At 41.0% G+C, this 27,542-nt stretch overlaps 2 protein-coding genes across 2 annotated transcripts in view; both read left to right on the top strand.

Annotated features, from left to right (window-relative positions):
• Positions 1-2,281: 2,281 nt before the first annotated feature.
• METTL22 (methyltransferase 22, Kin17 lysine) lies at positions 2,282-15,344 on the top strand. The gene is made up of 11 exons (XM_050905894.1): positions 2,282-2,373; positions 2,956-3,304; positions 5,881-6,231; positions 6,620-6,660; positions 6,743-6,887; positions 7,370-7,441; positions 8,052-8,105; positions 9,339-9,419; positions 10,421-10,523; positions 11,333-11,501; positions 13,054-15,344. Exons 2-11 carry the CDS (start codon positions 3,175-3,177, stop codon positions 13,087-13,089), a joined length of 1,182 nt encoding a protein of 393 aa, XP_050761851.1. The 5' UTR covers positions 2,282-2,373; positions 2,956-3,174; the 3' UTR covers positions 13,090-15,344.
• A 7,300-nt stretch (positions 15,345-22,644) lies between these two features.
• ABAT (4-aminobutyrate aminotransferase) overlaps positions 22,645-27,542 on the top strand; it is a 59,806-nt gene continuing 54,908 nt past the window's right edge. The window contains exon 1 of the mRNA XM_050906006.1: positions 22,645-22,700. The gene's annotated coding sequence lies outside the window, so the exon portion shown is untranslated. The remainder of the gene's footprint in view (positions 22,701-27,542) is intronic.

Here is a 27,542-nt window from a genome sequence, read left to right as displayed (position 1 = left end):
ATTTTTTCCAGCATTAATTCTTTAATTCTTCCTTCCCCACAAGCATCCACTCAAGAAAAATACAAGGATCATCTGTAGCAACTGACATTAGTATCATATAACAAGTAATTAATATGGAAATGCACGCTTTTGAACCAGATCCTCCTGCTGAAAGATACGAACAACTTCCATAGCCCTTGCAGACTCGCAGAGGAACTTAACTAGAATATAGATGGGAGTTTGGAGCCTATCTATGTCTATGATTTTGCACAGAGACCGGATTGCAGAGCTATGGCCAGCCGCAGTGTGTCCAGCTGCTGTGGTGTCCTGTGCCCGCACACCACTGGCAGCGGTCCAGACAGCACGGCTGGGCTATACGGCCCCGCATGCGGCGCCAGATCAGCAGCCAGCTCTCGGCTGTAGATGAGCTCAGCTGTGCAGCGACTACCTAAGGCACTGTGATACAAAATGTAGATACTAAAATCTGCTAGTCAGCTGTTGCCTAACTTGGCAAGTTAGATAAACTTCTATTATTAAAGTTTCTCAAAGCACTCTGGTATGGTGTTCCTGCTCAACACCTAACTCAGTCTTCTGTTTATTTTACCTGGCTCATGATACCTCGTTAAAAACTCTGTAGAATTAAGCAGCTAAACCCCTTATCCCCCAAATAAGCAAGCAGATACTGCTGTTGCTTCATCTAATCTTACAGCGGTAGCAGAGTTCTGACATTATTTCAGCTGAGGAAGCAACGCCCACTTGCTTCCATATAGGTTTTTCCATGTTTTGTTTTGAAGCTGTTTGGCGGTTTTGCATGGAATTACACATGAACTGAGACAGGGTAAGGAACGCTGAAACCAAGTAATAAAAGAACGGGGGTAAGAAACGGGGGTTCGAACTCCGGGCAACTGCTGCGGATGCTTTAGTGGCAAGACTAAACTTAGCTGCTGGTTTTTGCTTTTACTGACTCCCCAGCTAGATTTTTACCTAGGGTTTAGTGCTAGGTAATTCTTAAATAAAGAATAACCCCCGTGAGCACGCGGGGAAACCCCACGGCACCATCTGCAGCACACGGGGACGCTTGCTATTCACGCTCAGCCCCGGGAAACGACCAAGCGAGCAGCGGCCCACAGCAGCGAGCAGGGCAGGGACGAGGCGCAAGCACGCGTAGCCCGGGCCTTGTGGTGTGGCTTCAGCAGGAGGCGCTCCCGAGCTGGGCGGCCTGCCGCGCCTGCCAGGGCGAGCGGCGCGGCCCCGCCGGCACGGAACGCTGCCCGGCCCCGGCCGCCCCTCAGCCCGGGCGCCGCGGGGGCTGCCGGGGAGCGGGGCGCGGGCGCGGCGTCAGCTGCGCGCCGGAAGGAGCCGTCGCCTCGGAAATGGCGGCGGGAGGCGCCCCGTAGCGGCAGGTGGGGGCCGCGGGAGAGGCGGGGTCGCTCCGCCGGGCCCGCCGAGGGGACGCGCTCGCCTTGGCGCCTTCGTGCCCGCGTCCTTCCCGCTCCCCGCAGCCATCCCTTCCCTGCGGAGCCGCGCCTCCCGCCCCGCGGCACAGCCGCCCCGCCTGGAGGGGCTGAGAGGCTGCGGCCGGCCGGCCCCGGGGAGGAGGAGCGGGGCGGCTTCGTTTGGAACCCTGCCGGTGGCGGCGCGGCTGGGGGCCTGCCGGCGGGCTGCGCTGGCGCTACCCGAGCAGGAGGCGGTGGCTCCTCGGGGAGAGGCGGCTTTGGCTGCGGGCGCTGCGCCGGGCAGGCCGAAGCTCGAGGCTTCGGGCTCTGCCCTGGCGCGAAACGGCGCCCAGCGTTTCCCTGATAGGGCTGCGTTGGCTTGTCTCCTCCGCAGAGGGTGGAGAAACTGCATTTTGTTGCTTTGCATCAAGTTTGGATGTAGCTTGTGCACAGATTTCTGCTGGCAAAGGGCAGGTTTGGAGTCTGGATTAGGTTTTGCAAAAGTGAATAGAACTTTATAACTAACGTTACGAAGGCTGCCTGTATAGAAGCATCTTAAGCCTATATATTTATGATCTTGTTCAAGCACAAGCAGATAATAGAAAATTTAGCTTAATTTTCCAAGACGTTAATGCCAGCATAGGAAATGGCATCAACAGTTTTTACATAAGGAGTATTAGGGGTGCTCATAGCTGGTGAGACCTGGGTGTCTTTGTTAACTAAGTCATTCATATAATGCTTGATGATATGTGTGTGTGATCTAAGCTTGTCATCTCAGTTTTTAAAGACATAATTTTTGTTTTCAAATCTATGGTTCATTGGTGTTTCACATACCCTTCACAAAATGTCAAGTTTTGTAGAGCATAGGGAAATAAATGTCCTCTTTATTTTTCTGGTCATAAGAGGTAATTCATTTGGTTGTGCCTTAGGACAGAGACAACTCAGCCTTGGACATCAGGTAATGAGGATGATTTCAGATGTTTATATTTTTTTTCTGGGGAAGAATAAAGAGCGCCAAACACAGGAGACATTAACTGCCCAATTAGTGGAGGCATATAAAAGGAGCTGAATTTCTTCCAGGAAGGGCAGATACTCCTTTTACAAAATTTGGGTGACTAACCTATGATAATACATTCGGTAATTGTGTCTGTTTCAAAGAAAATTTAGAGCTTCCTATGAATAATCCCTTCTTTAAGGGACAAGGTCCCTTAAAATGGTGAAGTTGTGCACACAAGGCCTTGTGTTCCTTTGAAGACCTTGACTTAGCATTGTAAGTCTGTGCGTTCATGGTAACATCTGTTTTTTTCAGGGGGGGGTGTTCTTAACACAAGCTAATTAGCGCTTCCGAAAATATGCAATGTCTGTCAGTGAGCTTCTAGCAATTATATATTTGATGATTCTTTGGAGCATTTTAAAAGAGAGCATTGGAGCATTGCAGCTTTATTGGACAGTGTAATCTGATTTTTATCTTCTAAAGTATTGCTGGAGCAATGTTCAAACAGTGTCAGGATGTCACTAAAAGCTGTCTGTTTGGTTTTAGGTTGAATATTCTGACATGTAACTTGCTGTCTTATTGGAGCATGGTGGAGCTTGCATGATCACATCTTGCCTGAAGTCTTCTCAGAAACTATGTCATGAGGTTGTCTTGCTGACCAAAACTGTTACTTGATGCCTGTTAATATAAGAGTATCAGGACTTTGTGACAGCACTTCATAGGGGACTATATGAGTACTGTAGATGTTCCTCTCGCCAGCACATCATGGTAGATGTAACAGAGAAGGAGATGGATAACCCCACGTTTAAAAGTGACACTGTACTTTCTGACGTTCACTTACACTGTCCAAACAAAAGGCATCTCATGGTACGACTGAATGCAGTTGGACAACCAGGTAATGTATATTTAAACTGATGGAGCTGTATTTTAAGTGTATTCATATCTTTGTAATGTCTGAATCCTCCTTTGAATGGTTGATATTAATCATTACATATTTTATTCCAGTTAGAAGCAGAATCACTTCCTACTCAGTCTTTAGGAAGATGGCTAGCTGGGTTCTCATGAAATTAACTACAGAAATGAAAATTATTAATATAGAATTTGTGGACAGTCTATCTTAAAAAAGAAATTTTAAATTACTTTCTGAGAAGAAGTAGCCAAATTAACTTGCTTGCTGGTTTAATTTTATTTATTTATTTGTTCATTTAGCTATAATCTCAATAGCACTTTGGGAATCATGTTAAAAAGTTGGGATGTTTCTTGCATACAAGCAAAAGGTGAGAAGCCAGGGGCTTTACATAGTGTAACTTAAGTTTAAAAAAAAAAATTATCAGTAATTAATTTGTGAATTTTTATAAAATCTTTATGTGATTATTTACCATCGATTCCAGAGGAGCCTAACAGCTTTGTTTGTTTTTTGGGGATTTTTTTTGTTTTAAAAAAAATTGGCAACAAGAAAGCTCAGAGTAGCGATGGTTTTGACTGACTTATATAATTTGAAGAGTCAAGGCTGTAGTGGAAATGAATTGGCAAATGCCTCTGACTGATTGCCAGCTTGTCGGTTTCTATAAAGTTGTCAAGGAAACTGACCTTGAAGCTGCTGGTAAAATGTTCTGTAGAAAAGTACTGCTACTGCTGTGACAGAAGTGTTAATTGTCTTTTCAAACCCAGTTGTGACATAAAAAGAGTAACTTTTGCAGCTGTTCTAGCATATGACAATATAAAAAATGATAAAAGTAGGCTTAACAGAGAAGTGGATAGTAATTTTGACCCTGTTCAGGTCAAAACCAGGTAATTAATGCTGTGGTGTGTCTTCATGCTGTTCGACATTTGTTTGCTGTGATTTTGCTTGATGCAAAGAACCTTTCAACAGAATGAAATGACAGCATGTGCTACCTACTCTGAATGTACTTGGTGTGGGAAATTCCTTTATTTATTAGGACAAGAACTGGATTGTAGCATGACAGCTTTTACTCTAACAAATACGACGATCTACCACTGTTGCTTTGCTGTTTTTTAGGGAACCTCATGGGGATTTAGTCTCTGCTGCTTTGGATCGGTTTTACCTTATACCTTTTGAAATGCCGTAGAACATGCAGAGGATCAGAATGGACTTGGAAAACAAAAGCATTTCATTCATTGATGTCATCTTCTAATTTGTTAAATATTCAAATCATTTTAATCTGGTTGTCACGCAAACAGTAGATGACAAAAAATTTCTCATGCTAGGATAGGCAATGAAGATTTTATTAGATCTAGTTGAAAATGGTCTGTCTAGAGAAGAACTTCTCTCAAGTTACAGTAGACCAACTTTGAGTATCTTGCTTTCTAAAGAAACTGGAGTAGAACTCCATAAATCGTGAAATTGTTGAAAGCAATGGTGGCAAGCACTTTATCTCTTCTCTTTTGGTGTGAATGAACATAATTCTAAGACCTTCTTAGAATCCTGCTGGTATTGACCTTTTTCACTAGTTGTATTGGCTATCGTTTTCTCAAGTCCCAACACATTGTGTGTGATTTTGGAAGAATAGTACCCAGCCTAAGATGTCTACAAACATTGATTTCGTACCAGAGTAGGTGAATCGAATTCCATGATTCTGTGTTCCATGACTGGCCCGTTCAGTCAAGCACTGCTGTAGAGCTGAGATCGACTGTAGATGGAAGGACAAATGTTTATTCTTCCTGATGTGTTGTATTCAGACAATACATATTCCTGTAATTAAAATTGCAAGGTCCATATTTGTATAACTTAAAATTTTTAATATATGCTGATGTCACTGGATGATGGTTGCAAAAGGTTTTTAATTAATTGGTTTATTGAGAACAATGGCCTTATTCATTTCATCTCAAAGATTCAGTTTGAAGACTTTTTTTAAAAAAAAAAAAAAAAGTGTTAGAATGTCCAGCTTCGGTAAGCTGTCTCCTGTGAGCTTATTTCTGCTCTCTCATACTCATACTAAGCTGATTTCAAGGCTTGAAGTTGCTTGAATTCCTAAAGACTTTTAAAACAGTAAAAAAAATTCTACTTGCTTTTTACTAGAATATGTTTGTTTCTTATGAGATAGGAGTTAAATTTTAACCGAAAGAAACAAATTATAACTTGTATTAATTCTTCTTTCAACGTGGTTTGAGCTTGGCTCAACAGAAGATCTTTGGGAGGATGTAAGAAACCATCCCTTCTGCCAGTTGTTAAAATAAGTGTTACTAAATCAGATGAAAGCATGCGTTGTGACTATGTAGATGCTGAGTCAGCCAGTAGAGTGTAAAAGTGCTTCATTTATTTCTACTGACAATAACAGAAATATTTCTTTGTAGCAAATTGAACTATATTTCAAGTTATCTGTATAATTTTTTATCCTCTAGATTTTTAATATGTGAAATGCATACCAAAATTTCATGCATGTGGAAGTTGCGCATAGATTCTGTTCTTACTTGGTGTTTAACTTTCTCCCCCGCTCCGTGTTCTTACAGTATTCGTGTCATATTTCAAACTCCTTTGGAACACAGAAGATTCGGCATCTGAGAAACATGTGAGAGAAGCTACAACAGAAAGAGAACACCAGTACAGAAGTGGAGATGAACTGTGTGACAAGGACAGGAATAATCTGAAAAAAGAAAGAGAATTAAATAGTGAAGGAATAGAAGTTCTGCTAGACGATGATGGAGACTTGGAAGTGGTCAGAAGACCTCGAAGTGCCTCTGATTTAGAAGCGGAGGATCTTTTGAGGGATAGAGTGTATCCTGTAATTCTGATGAAAGGGAAAGAAGATGCTTTTGAAGATGAAGAACAAGAATGCACTTGCAGTGATGTTATTAAAATAGGTAAATAGTAGGCTTACAGTCAAGGAGAAATGGAATAAATACGTTTTGTGTGAAACAAAAGAAAAATAGGTTTTCTTTGGAAATGGAACAGCAGTTGTTAAGTGAAAGGAGATAATAAACCGAACATAATACTGTGATGTCACAAATATTTTAAAAATTTGCCGTTTTTCTCCAGAAGTGATTTGGTCAATAGTATACCATGGGAAACTTGGTGCTCATTAGTTAGAGTGGGGGTTTTGGCATTATCTAGCAAGACTACATAGAATGAAGAGTGTTTAGTTCTATATTTGAAAGGGAGGCATGACTTGATTTTCAAATTTGTCACTATGGATCTTGATTTGAACAACATTTTGAGATAATTATTTCTGCTCTACTTTCATTTTCACAGAACATACTATGGCAACCCCCTTAGAAGATGTCGGAAAACAAGTATGTATTCTGCCTTGTGGTATCTTGCTGTTCATGGATTGCGCTTCAGAATTTACTCAGTTTTAACTGCTCTTATCCACAGGTCTGGCGTGCAGCCTTTCTTCTTGCTGATTACATTCTGTTTAAACGGGAGATATTCAGGTGTTGCTCGGTGCTAGAGCTTGGAGGTGGCACTGGAATTACAAGCATTATCATGGGAACAGTTGCCAAGAGAGTTTATTGCACAGGTAAGGCAGTTATTTGCAGTTAAAAATTTTCATGAAACTTCACAAAGCAGTGCTTTCATCCTGGCATTTTCATCCTCATCTGTTCAGTTTTAGTTAATAATTTTTTATTAATGTGTATAAAGTTGTGTTGTTTATTGAAAAATAGCAAGAACTTTCTGAACAGATTAAAAAAGCAGTACTACTTTTAAGCACAAGAGTTTAAAAGCAAGATACTTTGCTGTGAACTCAAGATAATGTGCCTAGATTAAAATAGGTAGTATAGGGATCTAATTTCTTTATTCAAGGGTGGCTCAGAGCTTAGTACGGAAAGATAAAAGCAAGAAGGATACTAGGGAAGCAATCATCAGTGGACAGAGTTGCTCTGAATTTTCCTTAATTTTGTCAGCTTGAGAGAAATTTAGAGTATTAGTCTGAGAGGTCAGCAGCATACACGGCCCATGCAAAATATTCTTATTTTGAGTATCATTATGACTTTTTTCCAGATGTTGGTGAAGATCTCCTGGCTATGTGTGAGCAAAATGTTGCATTAAACAAACACCTGATGGAGCCGGGAAGTAAGTGCTGTACAGTCACTGTTTGTGCAATTTTCTATATATGAACTACTTTGGGATTAAACAGCACAGTCATTGACTACCTAGCATATTCACAAGTAAAATTAAATTTTTGTCTTGGTTAAAAGTGACTCATTTCAAAAGAAAGATGCAAGATATCTGTATGTGGTCCATAATGGGACAGCTTCCTTTTGAGAAGAGCAAAATACTTATTCTTTCTCTGGTCATCATTTAAGACCAGCTGTATTTCCTACACAGTCATTGTGTGAGTTTCACTGAGGTACTTGGGAGGATCACAGATACCCAGGTGCCAAGGGTCACATAAACGGAGTGTAAATGACAGAGGTAGAACTCTGGAAAGGAGAAGTATTTTGCAGGTGAGACATATAAAAGGGAACATAGGTTGTCTTTCTGACCCTTAAGTTCATCCTGTTCTCTTGTGAGTGGGTAACTGGTTTTGTACAGTAAATGATTTGATGTTCAACTTTACTTGTTTCTTATGTCCTCCTAATAGATCTTCGTCACTTGTTTCAGTACAGATTTTGACTCTACTTTTGCTTAGGTACTGTCTGAAAGGCCATTTGTGACTGATGTGATCTTTCTTCACCCACAGGAGGGGAAGTTAAAGTAAAAGAACTGGACTGGCTGAAAGATGAATTCTGCACTGGTAGGTGGTTATAATGGGTCCTTTCAGATAGGGTTTGGTGTTTTGATTTGGTTTTTTTCCCTTCAGAGCCATCAAGAAAAGCTTATTCCGTTGTTTATGAAGTAAGTCCTCCAGCACATACGCCTCTAGAAAAATAGTTGAAAGCACACGATTGTCTTTGGGTGCGTCATTGCCATGTGAATGAGTAAGGAAGGGTTTACTGATAGATTGAGAATAGACGAGTGGTGGCTGTCCTTTACTTAGGTCAAAATCCAGAGGTGCAAACAAGATGTGTCTGTTATGTGATGATAATGGAATCCAGGCACAATGATGTGGATTTGAGTTACTGTAATCCAGATTTTGATGTGATGGTATTGTGTGGCTTATGACTGCATGAATACAAAACTATAAAAGGTGGTGGGGAGCGTAGGTGATGATTTGAAGATGTATAAATACTTGTTCCAAATGTAGTGGTGAATGTGTTATATTTTAAATATTTACCAAGGGAATGTGTTCTGCTGCTTTTAGCAAAATAAAGGCAACTAACTTGAGTAACTTTTAAAGTGCAATTAATGAAAGTAAAGCAGATCACTAAAACTTTCTTTCTGGTGATTGCAAGGTCCACACAAAATTGTAGCACTAGGTTATATGAAGCCTACTTTATAGATTTTTATATCATAGGTTGGATTTGATGTAATGCTTCTGAAAAATCGAACAACTATTTAAGCAAGTGGACACATCCTTTACACATTCAAAAGCCTCTCTTGGACCTCAAAAAATTCTGGCTAATGAAAATATTTGATACTGCCAGTTGAAAAGGCTTCATGTTTTTTAGACTTTCAGAGAAAGTTTCTGTATTTTAACAAAGTCTAAATTTTAAAAAGCATGATGAAGTAGGAAGCTTAATCAAAACTTATATGAAGATGCATTTGTTTTTTTATTTAAAGGAGTATTTATTTTAATCTAGTTAAATCTGTGATCTCGCTACAGGGTAGTAATTGGTTGTAAATTCTTAAGTCAAAGAAAAGGTACTCTTGCCAGTCTGCCTTGGGAGGATTGGACATAACATAGAGAAAGCAAAGGACTGCAGGGAACTTCAGAGAATGAATAGAGCGAGGTTTTGATTTACCTTCAGTGGGGTGCTCCATTTATGGAGTAGCGGATGAACACAGGAGTTAAGAAGTTTCTTTTTTCCAGCTGTCAATCATTTGAGACATTTAATCATGTATATCAAATCCATATTCTTTGTTGCAGATCCTGAAGCTTCTTACAGCTGGTCTGAAGAAGAGATTGCTGATTTGCATGACCACTGTACTGTGATAATGGCAGCTGATGGTAGGAAAACATAAACAGTAAGCTTTTAAATCAAACACTTGAGCATTATGAGTAATAATTTAAACATACGTAGTTTGCTTTTAGAATCTGTCAGATCCTTACCTAATTTGTCAAAGCTCTGCCTTAAGTGTTCCTGCCTGTATTTTTTTTTTTTTTTAAACAATTGTATTTACATTCTGAATTACCAATAGGAGAACAGATGCTGAAAACTACTAGCTTTTTCTTTCCTTTGGTGTGGTAATTATTTGTGACTAAATAAATTACTCAAAGAACATAATCACAAGTAAGTGATGAATTTGACTTTCAGAAGAGTTTTGTTGTCCTACCTTTGTCTTGCATCAGATAACCTCAGTGCAAATAATGATAAATAGGTGGTTAGACTAACATATTCTATAATGGGAAAAAGTTTCAGATGCTGCACTTGCCCATAGAGTCTATGCCTTTGGATATCTCTTTTTTTTCTGCTCTTTTTCTTGCTTAAGTGAAAGACTGAAAAATGACAGGCTAGCTTATCTGTATAAGAAAACCATTGTTGTTTTGATATATAAATAAAGGAGGATTGGTTTTAGTTGTGATATTGAAAGGTGTTGCAAGACTGCTTTCCAAGGAGATATGGTTATAATGGTATATTAGTTACTGCCCTTTTTGTATTTTTGTAAGAAATGAGGCCCTATACATTGTGATACCCTGTCTTTTTTAGCTTTGCAGTAAGCTATTTCCAGGCTGAGAGGAATCTTGTTAAAGTTTTGTAAGTTGTCTGACAGAAGTGATTCCCATTGATACGAGACAAATCTTAAAGAAAGCCTGACATAAATAGCAGCAGTGGATACTATTACAGGGTCAGTTGTTGCCATTAAAAGTATACTTTGGGATTTAGTTAAAATAGCGACTTGTTTGATTAGACTAACCAAACTAAGGCCTGTTGTTGTTTCATACCTGAGACTTAAGTAAATAATACACCTAAACATACATATTTTATGCTCTTAATCTTTTTTTTGTAGTGTTCTATGATGATGACCTGACAGATGCCTTGTTCAGAACGCTGTGTAGAATCACACACAACTTGAGAAATTCTTGCACAGTTTACCTAGCATTAGAAAAGCGGTAAGTATTACCAAGAACTTAAAATAGAAAGCACTAAAAACTTTATGTGCTTTCTTTATTTGGAAGAAACATCTGATTTGATTGAAGATCGGCTTCTGATTTTCATTGTATTAGTTGATTACAGGCTGCCGTATATGCTCAGGACAAGCATTTGTTTTTATACATGCTTAATTTTTATCAGTTCAGAATTTGACTTCCACAAGAGTTCGGCTTTTGTTGTCCTACCTGTGTCTCACATGAGGTAACCTCTGTGCAAATAAGGATAAATAGGTGGCTAGACTGATGTATTCTATAATGCCTGACAACATTTGCTATATATTTTTGAGGTCGTAGAGTGGAAAGAAGGGGCTTAGAATTAGGGTGTATGTTTCCCAGCTTGAGTACCTCTGTAACAATTTCTCCTGTGTTTTCTGTCAAGGAATCGTTGAATGTTTTTAAGTAGTCATGTGTTGCAGTCCATTCATAAACTAATATATAAATAGGCTTTGCTTAAATCTCTGGAGGTATGTAAGCAATAGCTATTCATATGATTTGTTGCCAAGTGTTTGTCCAGGAAGCCAAGCCAATGATTCTGTTGCGGCAAAGTGCCTTAAAATCAATGGAAAGATTCATCCAAGAGTTATTGTGTATTGATGCTAACATAAGTCTTATCCACTTTTCAGGAATAGTGGGGGGCTTACTTTTTTTTGGCTGTCGAAGTCAGTTAATTGCACTGAGAAGACCCACATTTTCCATTAGCTGAGGAAAGTTACATAGCTATTTAAGATGCCAGCATAGGAGAGATTTTAAATTAAATATTCTCTTGCCAGGCTGAACTTCACTTTAAGACATATGGATGTTACATGTGAAGCCTACAGTCATTTTAGAAATACTCTAAATGATTTGGAGAACTTCCAAGACAGAAAAATTAAATATACTGTGGAGCCCATTAAGCTTGATTTCTGCCAGTTTCTCGTTTATGAACGAATTGAACAGTTGGTAAGTGGCATTCATTAAAATAAATGTAATGTGTTGGGCTAATCATCTCAAATTAGTTTTCAGCTGTTTACTTAACATGAAGTAAGAACACGAGAATAAACGTTACCTTTTCATTTATTTCCATTTAGCTTTTTGTTGTTTTAAAACGATTCTTGTTTGTGCTTACATAATCTATACTAGGTTGACATAACATACCCTTTTCTATCACCAGCAGTACAGTGGCTTAGATTGCACTCATTTCTTCAAAGGTTAAGAAACAATCTCCATTACTTTGTAAAATACAATTTTTGCGATTGACTAGAAGATGGGACCAATATCTCTTCTCATTTATCTGCTTGTAGAAGAGCTTTCGTTTCACAGTTTTAGTAATACCTTTCCCAGTTCAGGGTTCAGGAAATAATGTTCTAATATCTATGAAGAAGTCAATTAGCTGTAAACTCCTGTTATTCAGAAGCATGTCAGATATAATATTTGTAGTTATCTAATTACCTCCCAAGCACTTATGGTTCTCTTCCTGTTTTGTTTTTTTTTTTCCAATTGTCTGCTCTTACGAATATTATGCAGGGTAGCTAATAGCTTGCTAGCTTCGAGAACAATACAATCTAACAGATCTTTTTAGAGAACTTGCAAATCTTGTACTGGATTGCAACTCTGTTACCAAGAAATGATGTTCCTGTAGTCAACGTACTATTGCTGTGTCTTCCGCAGTATCTATGCGTAGTAAGATTACGGCGGCCACAGTTACTTCATGAGATTAATTTATTTTACTTAATGCTGATGCCTTCAAGCATAAAACATGCATACAAAACTTAAAACAAGTTTTACAGTTATATAAATGTAACCTGGATTATACCTAAATGTGTAAACTCATTCCCTAGCCTTTTTGCAGGAGGCTACTGGTCTTTGAAATATATGCATTTTTATAACACCTAAATTTGTTATTTATCATGAAGTATATTGCCACAATTCAACATGTCATGGTGAAGAGTATGCGATAGTCTGCTTAATAATCTTTTTTATAGCAGAGAAAGCATATACTAATTTTTTCTGCAGAAATAAAGTGGTCTGGTTTTCATCTTCATTGTCCAACAGATTGAGAAGGGGGTGTGTGTTTGTATAAGACATGCATTTGTGAGACCTTGATTCCTCAGTCAATTAAGTATTTTTTCAGTTGTATTTTTACTAGCATTAAAAGCGTTTGTCAACACAGGCTAAGAAAAAGAGCAAGATTATCTGTCAAAATACTGCAGAAGGTCATGCAGACCTTTAAATTATTTTAAAACAAATTATTTGAAAGATACTAACTTTTATTGTAAAAAATCATGCTACAAGAATGAGGAAATCAGTTCTATTGCTCTGCCTCAAAGATAAGTTGGTGGTGGTTCTAGGAGATTACATAGATGGATTTAGTATCCATCCACAGATGGATACTATCTATAGATGGAGGTATAGGGTGTTAAAACTTGTCTTCAAGTGGGCACATTGAACTTTCTCATAATTGCAACCTACTGATCTGAGAAAATACCTGTATGTATTTTTTCCACTCCTACAGGAATTGTGGAAGATCATTGCTGAACAGCTAACATGACAGGGACTTGAGAAAATAGAAGATCTTTATCTAAGGATAAAGGCTTTTTTGATGTTTTATTAAAAAAGGATTTTCATCCCAAGAAAAGCATTTTCCTGGTGGAACTGTGTTCTCAGAAAGTATTGCTATGCAGATTTGCTTTACTTCAATAAGTTTTGGTTTTGGCACTTAGGACATGGTTTCTTTTATGTTTCTTTTACAAAACTGTTTAATGTTGATCTTCAGAGTATATGCTGGATGCCAAACAGTGGCAGTGACACAGTGACTTGCTCTTTGGTATTGATGGCTTAGGTTTTAGAGTCTGACAAAGAGGTATTTAACCTTTTCCATGTGGCTGATTTGCAGATGTCATGCATTTTCCTTTTTAGTTTTCTGAACATGGACACTGTTCTTGGTCTCATCCCAGTTCCATGTTATTTGTATTTATGGACATTTGTGAAACAGTGTTCTGGGCAAGACGTGTTTGTCTTTCATGGACTTTTCTTTAAGCAATCCGTTTGTGAAACTTAGTCCTTCATTTTCAGTTTGTCCTGTCTAAATCATTCTAGTTTAGGGCTACTGTCTGAACTGAAAGGAGACAAGATGCATTTTATTTGAGCCTCTAAAAATACTCCACCGAGGTCTTGGAGCTATATTGTCCTGCTGGAATTATAAGCTATTCTGTCCTTGCCAGGTTGAGGGTGGGAAGGTACCATGTGAAGTGATATGCTACTGCTTTTTAAATGTTTGGAATTCTACCCTCAAAGCATACATGTGAGGCTGGGAGAAGGAGGTGACCAACAATGTCTTGCCCATACAACTGGGGCCTTCGGTATCTTAGCTTTTGGATTAAAGTACAACATATTGATCAAATCTCTCCTGTGTTATTAATGAAACAAAAAATCTGTTTGTACTTTTTATAAATTTAATGTGTACTATTATGTTTATATCACTTGCCATATGTACGCTGTCACGGAAATTCTTGTGCCTGCTGGATTCTGTAGCATTATGAGAGTATCGGTGATGAAGCTGTTCCGGCCTGTGACTCGTGGAAGTCTGCATACATGACATTAGAAGCATCTGGTTGACTTCTTGAAAGTCTGTTCTACATTTGGTTTAGTTCAGTTGTTTTAGGTCAGTTATTTCATAACCTGCTTATGTGTATGAAGACATATTCTTTTTGTGTTCTTTAATGAGATGAAAGGTTATTAGATGATGATGGCCTTTTCCTGTGAGTATAGTCAAAGTAAAAATTACGTTATGTTAGCATATATCTGCCTAGATTAATACAGAACTTCTCTCTTGGAACCCTCATTTGAACTTCAAAGATATAAAACTGTATTTTAATACAGAGATTCCCAAACTAGTGGGTTTTTTGTTTGTTTGTTTTGTAGTGTTATTAACTTTGGTAGATTAACTGAAAACAACTGGTTTTGAATGTAACTGCTTATTTAAGTAGTAATTTTTCGAAGGCTGTAGCAAGAAATTAATTTGAACTGATGTGAAATAGCATGTGCAGTTAGAGAAGATTTTTACTTGTGCAGGACTTCTGAAAGTCTTTGGAATTATCAACAGAAACTCATCCAGGTAGAGGGATACTGTAGATCTTTTAATTCAGAATTCAGCCGTTTTACTGCAGCTGGCTTAAATTAACATCTGAAAAAGATTTTTATACTTGTATCTTTGGTTGAGTAAATACAAACATTATGGCTGCTTGGGAAGCAAGCTGAAGTAGAATTTCCTCCTAAAGAAACAAAGTTAATCTTTGTTTGTAAATCAAAGTTAATCTGAAGGGAAACGACAGCTTTGAGGATTCAGTGACTGAGATCTAAAGGCCAAATTGCAAATTTGGATATGACCCTTTTCACTGATGATAAGGAGTAGTCAAAAATAGGCAACAATTCTAAGAACACAAGAATCAGAAAAGTCTCACAATGCCTTAGCTTTGTGGTCTTAGTAAGAGATAATATAGCCTGTCTTGCCAGAGAATTTTCCACTGCTACTTAAGGATATTAAGTGCGGATGCCACCTTCTCAATTTTGACTTCAGTCATACTTTAAATATGTCATACATGGTAGTTGTTTTGGAACTCATCATGCAAATTACGCCTTTAGCAGTTCGTTGTTTATTAAGATGACTAAAAGTGGGGAATTGTTTAGTCTTGAGCATACAGATTACGATTGGAAATCAAGTTAGTGCCTAAAATGATAATGCCTTGAGCACATTATCTGTATTTATGTAATCAAGAAGGATTTTTTCCTAATAAAGCATGATTTAAAAAAATAGCATGCTCCTGTGGTGATGTATCTGAATTTTGAAAAATTGTAACAGGTAATGTTCTTAGATTTTTTTGGCAGTCCTGTCTTATACCTGTTTTTTTGCTGTGTGTTAGACACAATTTGCCATGATTTTTAGCCAGACGGAAAGGAGAGAAAATATGGTTGTGAGGGGGAGAAGATGTTAGTATGTATACAACAGTCTGGTGTAAATTGCGTGAGGCTTCCAATTCATACAACTTACAGAAGAGTCAAGTGATTCAACATCAGGTTGGATGGTCTTGGACTTGTGAGCTACTGGGAAAGAGTTTGCATATTTCACTCTAAAACCCTTAAGAACCTTTCTGGCCTATTCATATAGTTCTTTTTGATCACCTCATAGCTAGTAGGGAAAAAAGGGGAATTAGTAAACGTTTCTAGTCAGTATTGGCCATTCCTGCAAGTCCTTTATTTCTGTGAAGGGAAGGAAGAGAAGATATGTGCTTAATCTAAAATTTATTAATGTTTGTACTCTGCTGTGGAGCTGAGGTTGGAAAGATTTCATTTGGAAAACTGATTCTCCTCCGCTAAATAAAGTCATTCTGCACTTCGGAGCACTTCTGGATCTGGTTGGCATCGTTCGGTTGGTCAGCCGAATGGATTGTTTTGGGGAGAGAGGAACGCAGAGGAGGTGGAAGGGAACCTGTGGAACTCCTGCAGTGCGCTTATTTCTGATAAAGGAGAGGAGTGTCACAATTTTCTTGGGAAGTGTGGTAATGGATGGACATGATCTTCCAGGAGGAATCTTGTTTGAAACAAACTGAGTTTTACTTTTGTCACTGGTGTGTGATGAAATAACACATGTCCTTTCTCGGTCCACACACTTCAGATGAAGATGGCAGGCATCCCTGTCCTGCTTTTATCTCCTCTTAAGAGGAACACAGATGACATAACTGTAGATACTGGTCAAAAGAAGAACTTGAACTTTTATGTGACATTTGAATGAGCATTGAAAGCTGATTACATATATTTCTTTTCAATCTTTCTTGATGTGAAACTTGGAGAACTGCTTTGTTGTGAACTTTTGCTCACAGAAGTGAACTTCTTTGTGTCATTTTGCAGCAGAAAGAAAAGTTAAGATAATCACTTGGTGGGATACATTATGTATATTTGTTATCTCTGTGTGTTCTCATGTGTAGGTGGCTATTCATAGACCATACTTGTAGCTCCATCTGCTGTACAACACTTTGAGTCAAAACATTTTACAGTTTGTTAAACGCCCTGTTTCTTTTTGTTTTAACAATATTGTATTTTGGAGTAACAGTTTAGGTTGAATATGTAGTTCTGCATTTCCCACCTAGACTTGCAGACGTGTGTATTAGAGATGAAGTTACCATGGAAATAATCTTGAAAAAAAGTGATGTTTAATTACCTACTTTTTAGCGGTAGCTTTAAGAGGCTGCCTCCAGCAGTTTTGGATTTTCAGGAAACATTCTAGGAAGAAGTGGATGTAACTTTTTGTGCGTGATAGGGACTTCTCATTCATTAGAAGATCAGGTCTTAAATTGGATCTCAAAGTTTTATAGCAGATAAATCTCATGAGATATTGTCTATTCATTGACTCGACTGTTCTCATGAACTTCTACATACACCACTAGCTCCAGTCCTTTTTCGTTTTCACCAGAGGATTAAGGGCTTTGTCCCTGGTGGTTGCACTTCTGGGGTTTTTTGTTTCTTTGTTTTGTTTTTTCATTCTGGTAGACATCTTCTTGAAACTTGAAGAAATAATTTTGTGTGTTTGAGATTTCTATTGTCTTTCATGTCAAGATCAATAAGCCAATGGACTCCAGCATCTTTCGTTAAGGAACTGATATAATACTTGCCTATCTCCAGTGGGGTAGCACAATGTGCTTAAAGTAAATTATGAAATTGATCATTTCACAACAACAAAAGTGACTAGAGTCAATTTTGGAAAGACTTAAATGCACTTTACCAATGACCTTGCAGTATTATATGATTTTATGAACATTCATGACACTGTCTTTGAAGCACAGACCCACGTCTTGTTAGAGGCCTTAAATAGCATAAGGGGAAAAAATACCAAAGAGATTGCTATAGTTTTCCTGGTGCTATACAAGCAAATGGTATTAATTACAAAATAGAAAAAGGAGAAATCTTGGATAGAAAATGAGATTCCCTGGAAATGGCGGGGGTGGGGGGAGCGATCCATAGTGGCCCTAGAAAGCAGCACAAGGAATTCCTGGAAACCCAGAGGGATTTGGAGGGGCAGGGGGATTCCTACAAAACTGAGGGAAATACTAAAAATTAGTGTTGGAGTTTTCCTGGAAAGCCAGGAATTGCAGGGAGGTGCAGTCCTATGCAGCAGTGTGGGGATTGTCAGGAAGCAGCACAGGAAACTCCAAGAAAGTGGGGGGAGGGGGGGGGTGGGTGGGATTAGTTCATAGAAAGTAAGGGAAGTTCTTAGGACTCCTGGGAAGCAATAGGGGAAATTCAGGAGCCCAAATGTCTGGGTGATGCATACAAGTAAGCTTGATCATGATTTTTTTTTTTTTTTTTCTTTAATGTCCTTTTATGTAGAGGTACTAACCTGTCAGAAGATGAAGATGCAAGTTATAATGCTCATGGAGAAATAAAAGGGTAGATTCTTGCAGACAGAATGAGGAAGCAGGTCCTCAGTATTATTACATCTGCACAGTTGCCCTATTTCTTGCATTGAGCAATGTGTTTTCAGAAGCAGCCTTTTATGTGGGCTGAGTTTTGGCTGCCCATTTTTGAAGAGCCCTAAGAGTCTTAGTCAAGTTCATGGGTTACTGTGCTGTAGCTGAATCACAGTCTGTCCATCTGAACCGTGATCACGGAAGCATATATAATATGTTTTTCTCTATGTGGGCTACAGGTGAAGGGTATCATTTTGCATTATGCTTCTGATAAAAGAATAGGCAGCTGCTGTAGAAGCAGTCCTGCTTTCAACCTTCTGTGCTTATTTTATATTCTAGTTGTGTATTTTCCCCTTCCATAGTGTTGGTTATAGCAACTTTGCAATCTGAATCAGATTTTTTTGATTCCAAGGAAATGTAATTGCAAGTGTATTTCTCCGTTGGATCAATGAGATCTAATCCAGCTGACTCCTGTGATCCAATACAAGGCCATCAGTAGAGTTTTGTTGCTGGGGGTATAAAGAGAGAGCAGACCAACTACTTTGATGGCAATGGATAGTTGGGTCCGCTTTGGGGTTATATGAAACTGTACTCTTAACACATGAGGCAGTGCATGGCATTTTAGCAAGCTGATTTATCTCAGTCGTGTGCCTGAGACCACGATTACCTGTAGTCAGATTGCCAGAAGTGTTAAGGCCAAATGCTGCTGTTGATTTTAAAGGTAGTTGTTGGTGCTGAGTGTTGGGTACAGAAAACTAAAGACTGCTTCTGAAAAGTGGGTGGTGAATTCCTGTCTATCTGCTGGTTGTGAAATGTCAGGGATAGCTACCTGCCTCATAAACTTGTAGAGATTTTTCAGTCTGAAAGTAAATTGGGAATTATTCACTTAATGCTTAGGAACATGGCTTTAAAATGCAGTTCACCTCCTGAGTGTGATTATGGTGTTTGTAACCTGAAAAATACAGTTAGCAGAAAAGAGCTGTAGATGAATCCCAAAGGTTAGGGACTGAAAATTTTGTTTAGATCCATGTAACAAGAAATAGAAAATGGGGAAGGAATGGAGTTAGAGAGTAAGTAATAATTCTTCATTTTTTCCTGCATTCTGAAACTTGTTTTCATTTATTTGAAGACATTCTCAGAGAGAAACTAATTATCGTTAACCAAAAACAATCAGGTTCTAGTCTTGAAGGGGAGCTGCCACAGCTGCTGGAAAGAAGCTGTTTCTTTTCAGATTCTTCTGTGTCTAGTGACAAATCGTGCCCCTTCTGCACTTTCCCCTACCCTCTAAAGAGAAGATTATGCGGTGTTTTTCATAGGACAAAGTATAAATTATTGATTAATGTGCTGTTAGCTAGAGAGTTACACCAGACTGACCAGGTAAACACGGTGTGATGTGCGTAGCTAAAAGAAAGCAATGGAAGGAGACAAAAAGTCTTTGGAGGTTCAAGTCAAGTAGTAGGATTTGAAAATGAGCTACTTCTTGCTGCTAGTCTTATATGCTTTGGCATGTGACATAAGTCCAAAGGCTTGCGTTTTCTTACAGACTTCATCTGGCTTTTGTTTCACTCATCCTGACTCTGACTTTCTGTGTGTCCTGTGCATCTGTGCTGAAAGTTGGTGCATTACAGGGTAAAGGTTCATCTTGAAAAATACTGCCTCTTTAGGCTGCCGACAGAGTGCAGTCAGATGTGTAGGTACAGCATGTTGCTTCAGAGAAGGTTTCTTCCAGCAGATGGCATATGGAGTTTCTTTTAACAATACCAGCACCCAAATGAAGTAACATAATATCTACATACGTGTGTGTGTGTGTTTACAGATTGCTTGCCTAAGCCAGTCCCAGTGGTGTTGGGAAGAGGAGATGCGAAGGAACATCCCTAGCTGCTTCAGCAGGGTGAGTGTATTGTCTAAGGTCCTGCTTCCTTTGTATGAGGGATTTTCTTTTGTAATAGGTGTAGTGACAGCAAATTGTAGTCTATAAAAATTCTCTTTATTTGATGGATTTTGTTCTCTCCAGTTTCTTATAACTAATAATGATTCTGAAAGAACAGGAGTCTTATTTTATGTTTATACTCCTAGGACTTGAGCTGATCAGGCAATGAAAATAATACACTAGCACCAACTATAAAGAAAATAAGTTATTTGGAAAAGGAAGAAGACAGTTTATTATGGGAATATATGATCCAAAAATGCCTTTGCAGTCTTTGAGTGCAGTTTGGTGCTAGCACAAGTGACTGTACCATGTAATCCCTTGGGAATTGTCAAGTGGACCATCTCTCCATTCTTCAAGAAATGCTGTTTTTCCCTTTGAATACTGGGTATATTTGATAGTGGATCAGACAGTGACAAGTAAGATGTTAATTAATAATAATTAAAAAGTAACATTAACTCCTGACTCAAAGATGAGGAAAAATACATACAGTGAGTTAGGCAAGAAAGTTAACAGTGAGTTGGACAGAAGATACCATGAGAAAAGTAAAGTTTACTGCTCTGTAACGGCCCAACTCAGTTCCTGCTCGATGGGATATCAACAGCTGGTTTACATTGTAGATTGATCAGAAGGCACACCAAGAAATTATCTGCTCTATTTTCCTCTCAAAGCAGAATCACACTCATCTGAGAATCTTGATGAGTGTTTGTCTTGCTTCTTATTAAAGGCTCTCATGATAGAGATCCTGTATTTCTCCCAGTAATATGTTCTAGTGCTTCATTATCCTTTCTGATACAAAGGTTTTCTTAACAGCTAAACTGCCATCTGTCTTGCAATTTTGGACCATTAAATCTTTCTTATTGTAATAAACTGTGACAGATGTAAGAGTTCTACCCAGGCTAAGTGGAAATGAAGAGGCGTAGATGGCCCAGCCTTGAATGATGTGTGCAGGGACAGAAGGGTCCTGTAACCATCTGCAAATCAGTGGTGTTTGCAGCAAAAAGAACAGCTTTGGCAGCTCAGAGCCTGCGGGGTTCCTGCCTTGCTTGTGTCCTGTTCAGCTCTCCTGTCTGGTGGGCTCCAGCTGCTCTGCCACGAGATCTGCTCCAGGATACTCCTTGGAGCCTTCAGTGGAGGTACTTGAGGGCTGAACAGGGTCTGATGGCTCCTCTTTCTTGTGACTAAGTGTGCACCTGTTATGAATCCCAGTGCGAGAGTTCTCCTGTGAAGTCATCTGAAAGGGGAGAGGATGCCTGCCTGTTAGTTGCAGGAGAGGGGAGGGAGGTGTACATTTCGGAAGCCTCTGTTGGCCTTTTGCTAGCCAGGTCTTAGGTTTTGAAGAAGACCAAGACTGTGAATGAGACCTAGAATTCTGTGAGATGAGAGTCCAGGTAGGATTCAACATGCTTGCAATAACTTCTGTTGTGGAGGAGATACATAATAATATTTATTATTGGGTGGGAGTTTCAAGGGTAGTTTTGTGTCTGCAAATACCACATTGCTGTAGATGAACTAAGCAGTGACAGAAGAAGGGGTCATCATTGCTTATAGAGAAACTATTGTGAAAGCTTAATATTGGTGAGCGGTCCCACTCCCACACTGTAGAGAGAGTTGATTGATTGCTGATGTCTTCAGAGAGGCCCGAATCCTGGCTATAAACTTACTGATGCATCAGCTTTGCCACTGACTTAATCTCATCTGAATTCTGGACTGTTTCAGCGGTAGGGACGTGCGTGGTGTTGGGTAGGAGGATTCACGTGCCGCCTGCATGTCACTGCCATGTGCATCGCATCTAGCTGCTTCGATCCACTGCTGACTACAAGAAAAAGGTGTTTGTTCTAGGTCAGGCTTAAATATTAGTGAAGACTTGGACTTTAAATTTGGAGTTTGACATCAATACAAGGTTTAATTTGAATTTCTAATGAGTTAAAAGCCCAAATGATTTTCCCTGTTGCTGTGTTTGCTAAATTAAGTATGTCCCAAGCGGCTGCAGGTAAATATTAGGAATTAAGGAAAGGACAGTAGGTCTTTGTGAAGCTGTAATAGTGCAGACCCAGATTCCCATCACGATAAGCAAATACGTTCCCGTGCCCTTCGCTCGGATGCATCATGGCCTACAGAGCTGAACGAAGCAGAGCACTCCAAGAGAAGGGCTGGCAGCTCCTGTTTCAAGACGAAATCAGCTGCTAGTGCCAACAAGAGGATTTTGGTTTCTCTTCCTTGTTTTCCCTGCCAGATGGGATAGGTAGCCAGTGTGGGCGACCTCCGCTCTAACGGAGTGCGCTGTGACAGCGGTTACAAGTCGGGTCCGTCTGTAGCGGTGCGTTCAGTCCGCCGGCAAGGTTTCGCTAATAAGCCTCCCTCGGGAGAAGCCAGTCTTTCCCGTGCCCCGTCAGCGAGGCCAGCCCTTAGCCCCTTCACACGCTGCTCCTCCTGCCCTCGGTCGGGGCACGGACCGGGGGCGCTCTCCCCAGCGCATCCCCGCCCCGCACCGCCGTGGCACCGGGCTGGGCCCCGCCCTGCCCCGCCCCACCCCGCCCGCCGCCTCCCCGCGTCGCCGCCGGGGGCGAGCCCGAGCCGCGCGCCCCCATTGGCCGCGCGGGGCTGCGGGCGGCGGCGCGGATTGGCTGCGGCGCGCGGAGCCGGGCGGAGAGCGGCGGCGGGGCCGCGCGAGCAGCGAGTGCGGGGGCCTGCGGCGGCGCCTGCCCAGCCCAGCCCAGCCCGGCACCACGGAGCGCGGCGGCCGGAGGAGACGCAGCCCCGCAACTCCCGGTGAGCGGCGGAACCGCGCGGGGCCGGCGGCCGGGAGGCCGGTCGCTCGGGGCGGGGGGCCTGCGTGAGCTCCCCCGGCGCTCCCCTCGCGGGGACCCGCTCCTGCCCGGCGAGCGGGACTCCCCGTGGGCCCCGCCGGGCTAGGAGCCCGCAGGCTGCCGGGCCGCCCCAGCCCGGCGGCACCCCTCTCTCGCCGCCTCCGTCCCCGCAGGCGGCGGTGCCCCTCCTCGCCGGGGGAGCCCCACGTCGCCCTGCCGCTCGGCGTGCGGTGGGGAAGGGGAGCGGGCTGCGCTCGCCCGCCCCCTCTCTGATGCCCTTCCCGCGGCGAGAGGCTGCTAGGCGTCCTTCCATCGCTGTCCCCACCCCCGAGGGCACCCCTGCAGCGAGTGGGGTGACGCTGGGGCTTCCTGGGGGATCCGGCCGTGGCCCCTCTCCCCTCGGCTCCCGCTGGGCTAGCGCGTAGGTGTGGGCTGAGCGGCAGAGGTGCCGTGCGCCGCAGGGGGGCCGTTCGTGTTCCTGTCTGCGTTCGGGGTGTTGACATCCTCGGGGAGTCCTTCTTCTGTCAGACCTGAGCGTGGTTCTGGACCCCACAAGTGCGAGGCAGGGCGCAGCCGGCAGTCGTTCCCGATGGATTCGGGGGACCATCCTGAACAGGAGGGTTTGTTGTTATCAGTGAGTTTTGCTGCAGAAGGAGGTTGTGCGTGTAATGCTTTGTGCCCCTTGCAGCTGCACTGTCTCTGTAGGGCTCATGTCCGACAAGCGGATGGACCCTGACACAGACCTGTGGAAAGGAAAGGGGAAAAGAAGAGAACGCGAGGGCACAAAACCCATGAGAAAAAATAATGCATATCATGGGGAAAACATGATTGGCTTTGCATATAGCTCTCCCCTTCTTAATATGTTGCAGCCAGCTGAGTGGAAATCTTCAGTAGTGGTGTTTATGGAGGCCTACTGCTTGCACTTCCAGCTGAGATTCACCAGTTCTTTTCAGTTTCCTGTTCTCCAGCTAATGCTTGTGATGCAAAACCCAAACCACTACCTCAGGGTTTGCCTTGAGACCTCCATGACTTCACTTCCCTTACCTTTATTTGCGCTTTAAAGTAGTGTGTGGCTGTTTAGCCAGAGCTTTGCCTTTGCCTAGCTTGGCTTTTGCCTCTGTGATTCTCCTTCTCTGCTTATAAAATATAGTGAAGGGAATGATATGCAAAGAAACTGAACTATTGTGGGAGATTTCTAAGTAATTCTGTAATCAGTAATGAATGTTCAGGCTTACAAAAATTGGATTTTGCCCTACAGTTCAAAGGCATGGCTCATGGGTGTGGGCTCTTAAAAGAGTCTTTGCTCCTATAATCTGAGGCAAGGAATTCAGTAAAGGATGAAAGCCAACTGGTATAAAAGGAGGGTACTAGTAGGGTTACCTTCTAGAACCTGTACAGTAAGGAAATTATCTATTGAATCCTATTCTAGTCCGATTATTGTATTATAAATTGAATTGAGGACATTTTTTGCAGCTCTTGTTGCATTGTTGGGTTTTTTTACTGTAATTGGTCTTTCTGTGTACTTGAGTAGTGTGAGTGTTGGGCACATTGTGTCTGGGGTCAGTTTGTCTTCTCTGACTGGGGTTACATATGCAGACTTGGAGGTCAGTGATTCAAATGCTGGATCATAGCTCAGTACTGAAGCACAGCATATGCAAAGAAGGATAATATCTGGATGTCGTAGTGTTTCTCATCCTTGGTGTTTAAAGCACTTCACAAATGAGATAAACATCACTGGACAGGCCGTACAGATGGGGAAACTGAGATAGTCACAGGGAAAGAAAGCTGTTACTGCAAGTAACCTGCTGGGTAGCCTTTTGAACTCAGGATTGGTGTTCAGGTGTTCTGTGTCTGCAGTCAGGCAGTGCTCTGCTCTGCTGTTACACTGTGTTGTACCTCTTGGACGATCTGGAGTGCAAAAGACTGTGATGCAGACTTCCCCAGATAATGGAGACCTGAGTCTGTAAGCGTACAGTATTACTAGACAAGCTGACCACTTGTAAAATGCATGGGGAAAAAATGCAATAGAACTGCCTTCTCCAAAGCCCAGCCCTTTAGTCTTCTGAGGAATAACAGGCTTAGAGGCATACTGTACAGTGAGGTGTCTTGTGCATTCAGATACAAAGTAAACTGAAATAAGTGGATAAAATTGGATATTTATGCCTAGGAGGCAGTAAGCAAGCACAGCATGCAAATAAACACCAAGCAAATCAGTAGGTGTCCTGCTGGCAGCTGTGCTGTCATTGGAAAAGGAAAATGTCCTGATCTGGATTCTTTCAGAAGCTGAAAGGAATTAACATGCTCACAGGCCATGTGTATATACATCCAAACCAGTTGTTGCTGCATCTGCCAGCAGCTTAGAGGTCTCCAGGTAGTTCCCCTTGCCCTCTCTGGTTTACATGGTGCTTAACAGTGAAGCTTCAGAACAGTTTGTACAATGCCTTGTATGCCCCACAGCTGTATTTGTCAGCAGCCTAGCAATAGCTGCCTGTGTGTTTAGGTACAACTGCACAGATCTCAGCCCTGCTGGGTGTGCTGACAGGGACGACTCCTGCCCTTGGAAGTGTAACTTTGACTGCAGAGTGTTCCTCCCGGTTTGTGCTCTGATCACTGGGCCTGAATTAAAGCAGCTCAAGTTACTTCATGACATATACCTCTACTACTGCTTAACTTCATACATTCAGTGATTATAACGTCAGCGTTCACAGAATTAGGAAGATGTCACAGCTGGTCTAAGACAAATTGGATCAGATTCTTGGCTTTCCAGCTCTGTTTTATGACTTCTAGGATTGAAAGTCCATTCCAGAAACACTTTTAAAAATTTTTAGCCGTTTCAAGTACAAGTTAAGATTCTCTTCCTTTCTTATCCAAATGGAAACAGCTTGTGGAAATGTCTCAGAAAAAAGGGCTGTTTAGCAGCAGTACATGTATATACTGTATGAACAGTATAGCATTCATTGTTGTATCCCTGTTGTTAAGATACAACAGGGTTGTATTTTAAAATCTTACTGTATTGGCTGTATACCAGAAACTTTTAATCGAATGGTGACTCTGTGAACTTGGATGAATCTTCTTTGCTCTTGGCTTTGCCTTTGTGAGAGGGAGCAGGGAGAGGAAGAGAATACATCTTGATGGGGTAATTCTCAGATTTCGTGTAAGACATTTCTCCTCTTTACTGTTTTCAGAGACCATTTGATTCCTTCTTGTATGTTGCAAATTGTCAATCTGTGTGCACCGTTTTTGTTCAAGCAGGCGTTTCCAGTAGTGCCTACTCTTCTTTTACAGTTCTTTATAAGCTCTTAAGAGTTTTTCAGGCATAAGGATAAGTCTGAATCAAATAGTGAGGTATCTTATCCCATTTGGAAGAGTAAGTAATAGAAAAGAGCTGGATTCCATCAGAAGGAGAGCAGCTAGTACTGACATGTAGGAAGCTGTGAAAGTGTAGGTAAGTAATGCAAAAATGACACATCAGGAGCACTGCAGCTTAAAGACAGTGAATACACTACACAGATAATTATCAGTGTGGGCCTATCACCTATGGAAGGACGGATGTGCTTTAAAACTTATGTAACAGATTTCTCTTTCAGGAGGCTGAAAACACCCTATTCTTGTTCCAGACTGATCTGCTTTCAAATTCCTTTTCTTTATGAACAGAAGAGGTTGCCTTAGGGGTTGGAGCTGCTACCAGCTTAAAGTAGCTAGTTCTACCAGCCACTGCTCTGTGGCTTGAAAGCCACACATCTCTGTCCCCTCTTTGTTTCTGAATTTTGTGGTCTGTTTTATCAGATCAGTCCTGTTTCCTGAAATGATGGCTATGGGCCAGGAAAACAGAGAAAGTGGTATCTTCTTAGCCATATGGTGTTTGTGCAAAAATAACAGTATTCTGGGGGTTTTCCAGAGCATGCAAAGTGTATAAAACAGAGAATATTGTCCTAAACAGTTTTTTGTGGCTTTCAGACTCTTTTCTGATCTGTGGGAGTAGGGTTCCGTACTGCGTCCTTGTATTAGATTGTTTGTCTTTCCTTTTGCAAAATATTTTACTGTTTATTTCCCATCTCTTAGTTAGCTAGATACTAGAAATTCAGCAGAAGAATCAGGTAGGAACCCTGGTTATGTGTTGCAGTTTTTGGTTATATGGAAGAAGAAGGTTGTCTCTTGCTGTCCAGTGGAGGTTTGTTTATTTGCAGCAGAGAGAACATTTTCGGAGAGTATGATTTTCTTTTGAAAAAAATCTCACTTTTTGCAGCATGAAGTTTATGTTCTTCCACCCTAGTTTGTGGATTTGGAGTATTTTTGCATTTTGTGCATGGCAGCTTCTACAGTTGTAAATTCTTTTGAGGAAATGAATACATGTTCTAGCTCGGGCTGGATAGTCATTTAGTTATTTTACTGCACCAGCTAGCAGCTGATCTCACTAGCTGCCTTTGTGAAGGGATATTGCAGTTGCTTCTGAAGCTGTACTTCTGAAGGCTTGACACCTGCAGTGTCAAGGACACAGGTCTGCCCTAGTGATGAACTTACTTTTTTAAAAATGATAAAGCTGCACTGTGCTGGCTGATATGAGAAAGCACTAAAACCACTCAACTAAAAGTATTGCCTTTAGTAAGCGAATGCTGCCAGCTTGAGGAAAAGGGCCAGGAATGTGAACTTAGTTATTCAAACTTAAGTGATTCCTCTTTATATTGTCTACTGCAATTATTTTAGTGAATCTCAGTTTTAATGCAGGAAAAAAGCATTTGTGTAGATGAGTGCTTATATTGTACTGTATCGAACTCTTCTTTTGGCCTCTGGGTGAAAGGCAGTG

This window comes from Gymnogyps californianus, chromosome 15 (genome assembly GCF_018139145.2).
Source record: "Gymnogyps californianus isolate 813 chromosome 15, ASM1813914v2, whole genome shotgun sequence".
Taxonomy (NCBI): domain Eukaryota; kingdom Metazoa; phylum Chordata; class Aves; order Accipitriformes; family Cathartidae; genus Gymnogyps; species Gymnogyps californianus.
Note: the sequence above shows the minus strand (reverse complement) of the source record. Positions and strands in the feature narration are given on the sequence as shown.

What these genes read in the sequence shown, in the direction of transcription:
- METTL22 (XM_050905894.1), top strand. Translation starts at nt 3,175, where the DNA reads ATGGTAGATGTAACAGAGAAGGAGATGGATAACCCCACGTTTAAAAGT. An exon ending in GAATGCAGTTGGACAACCAG is followed by an intron (nt 3,305 to 5,880) that starts GTAATGTATATT and finishes GTGTTCTTACAG; the next exon opens with TATTCGTGTCATATTTCAAA. An exon ending in TACCTAGCATTAGAAAAGCG is followed by an intron (nt 10,524 to 11,332) that starts GTAAGTATTACC and finishes TTCTCTTGCCAG; the next exon opens with GCTGAACTTCACTTTAAGAC.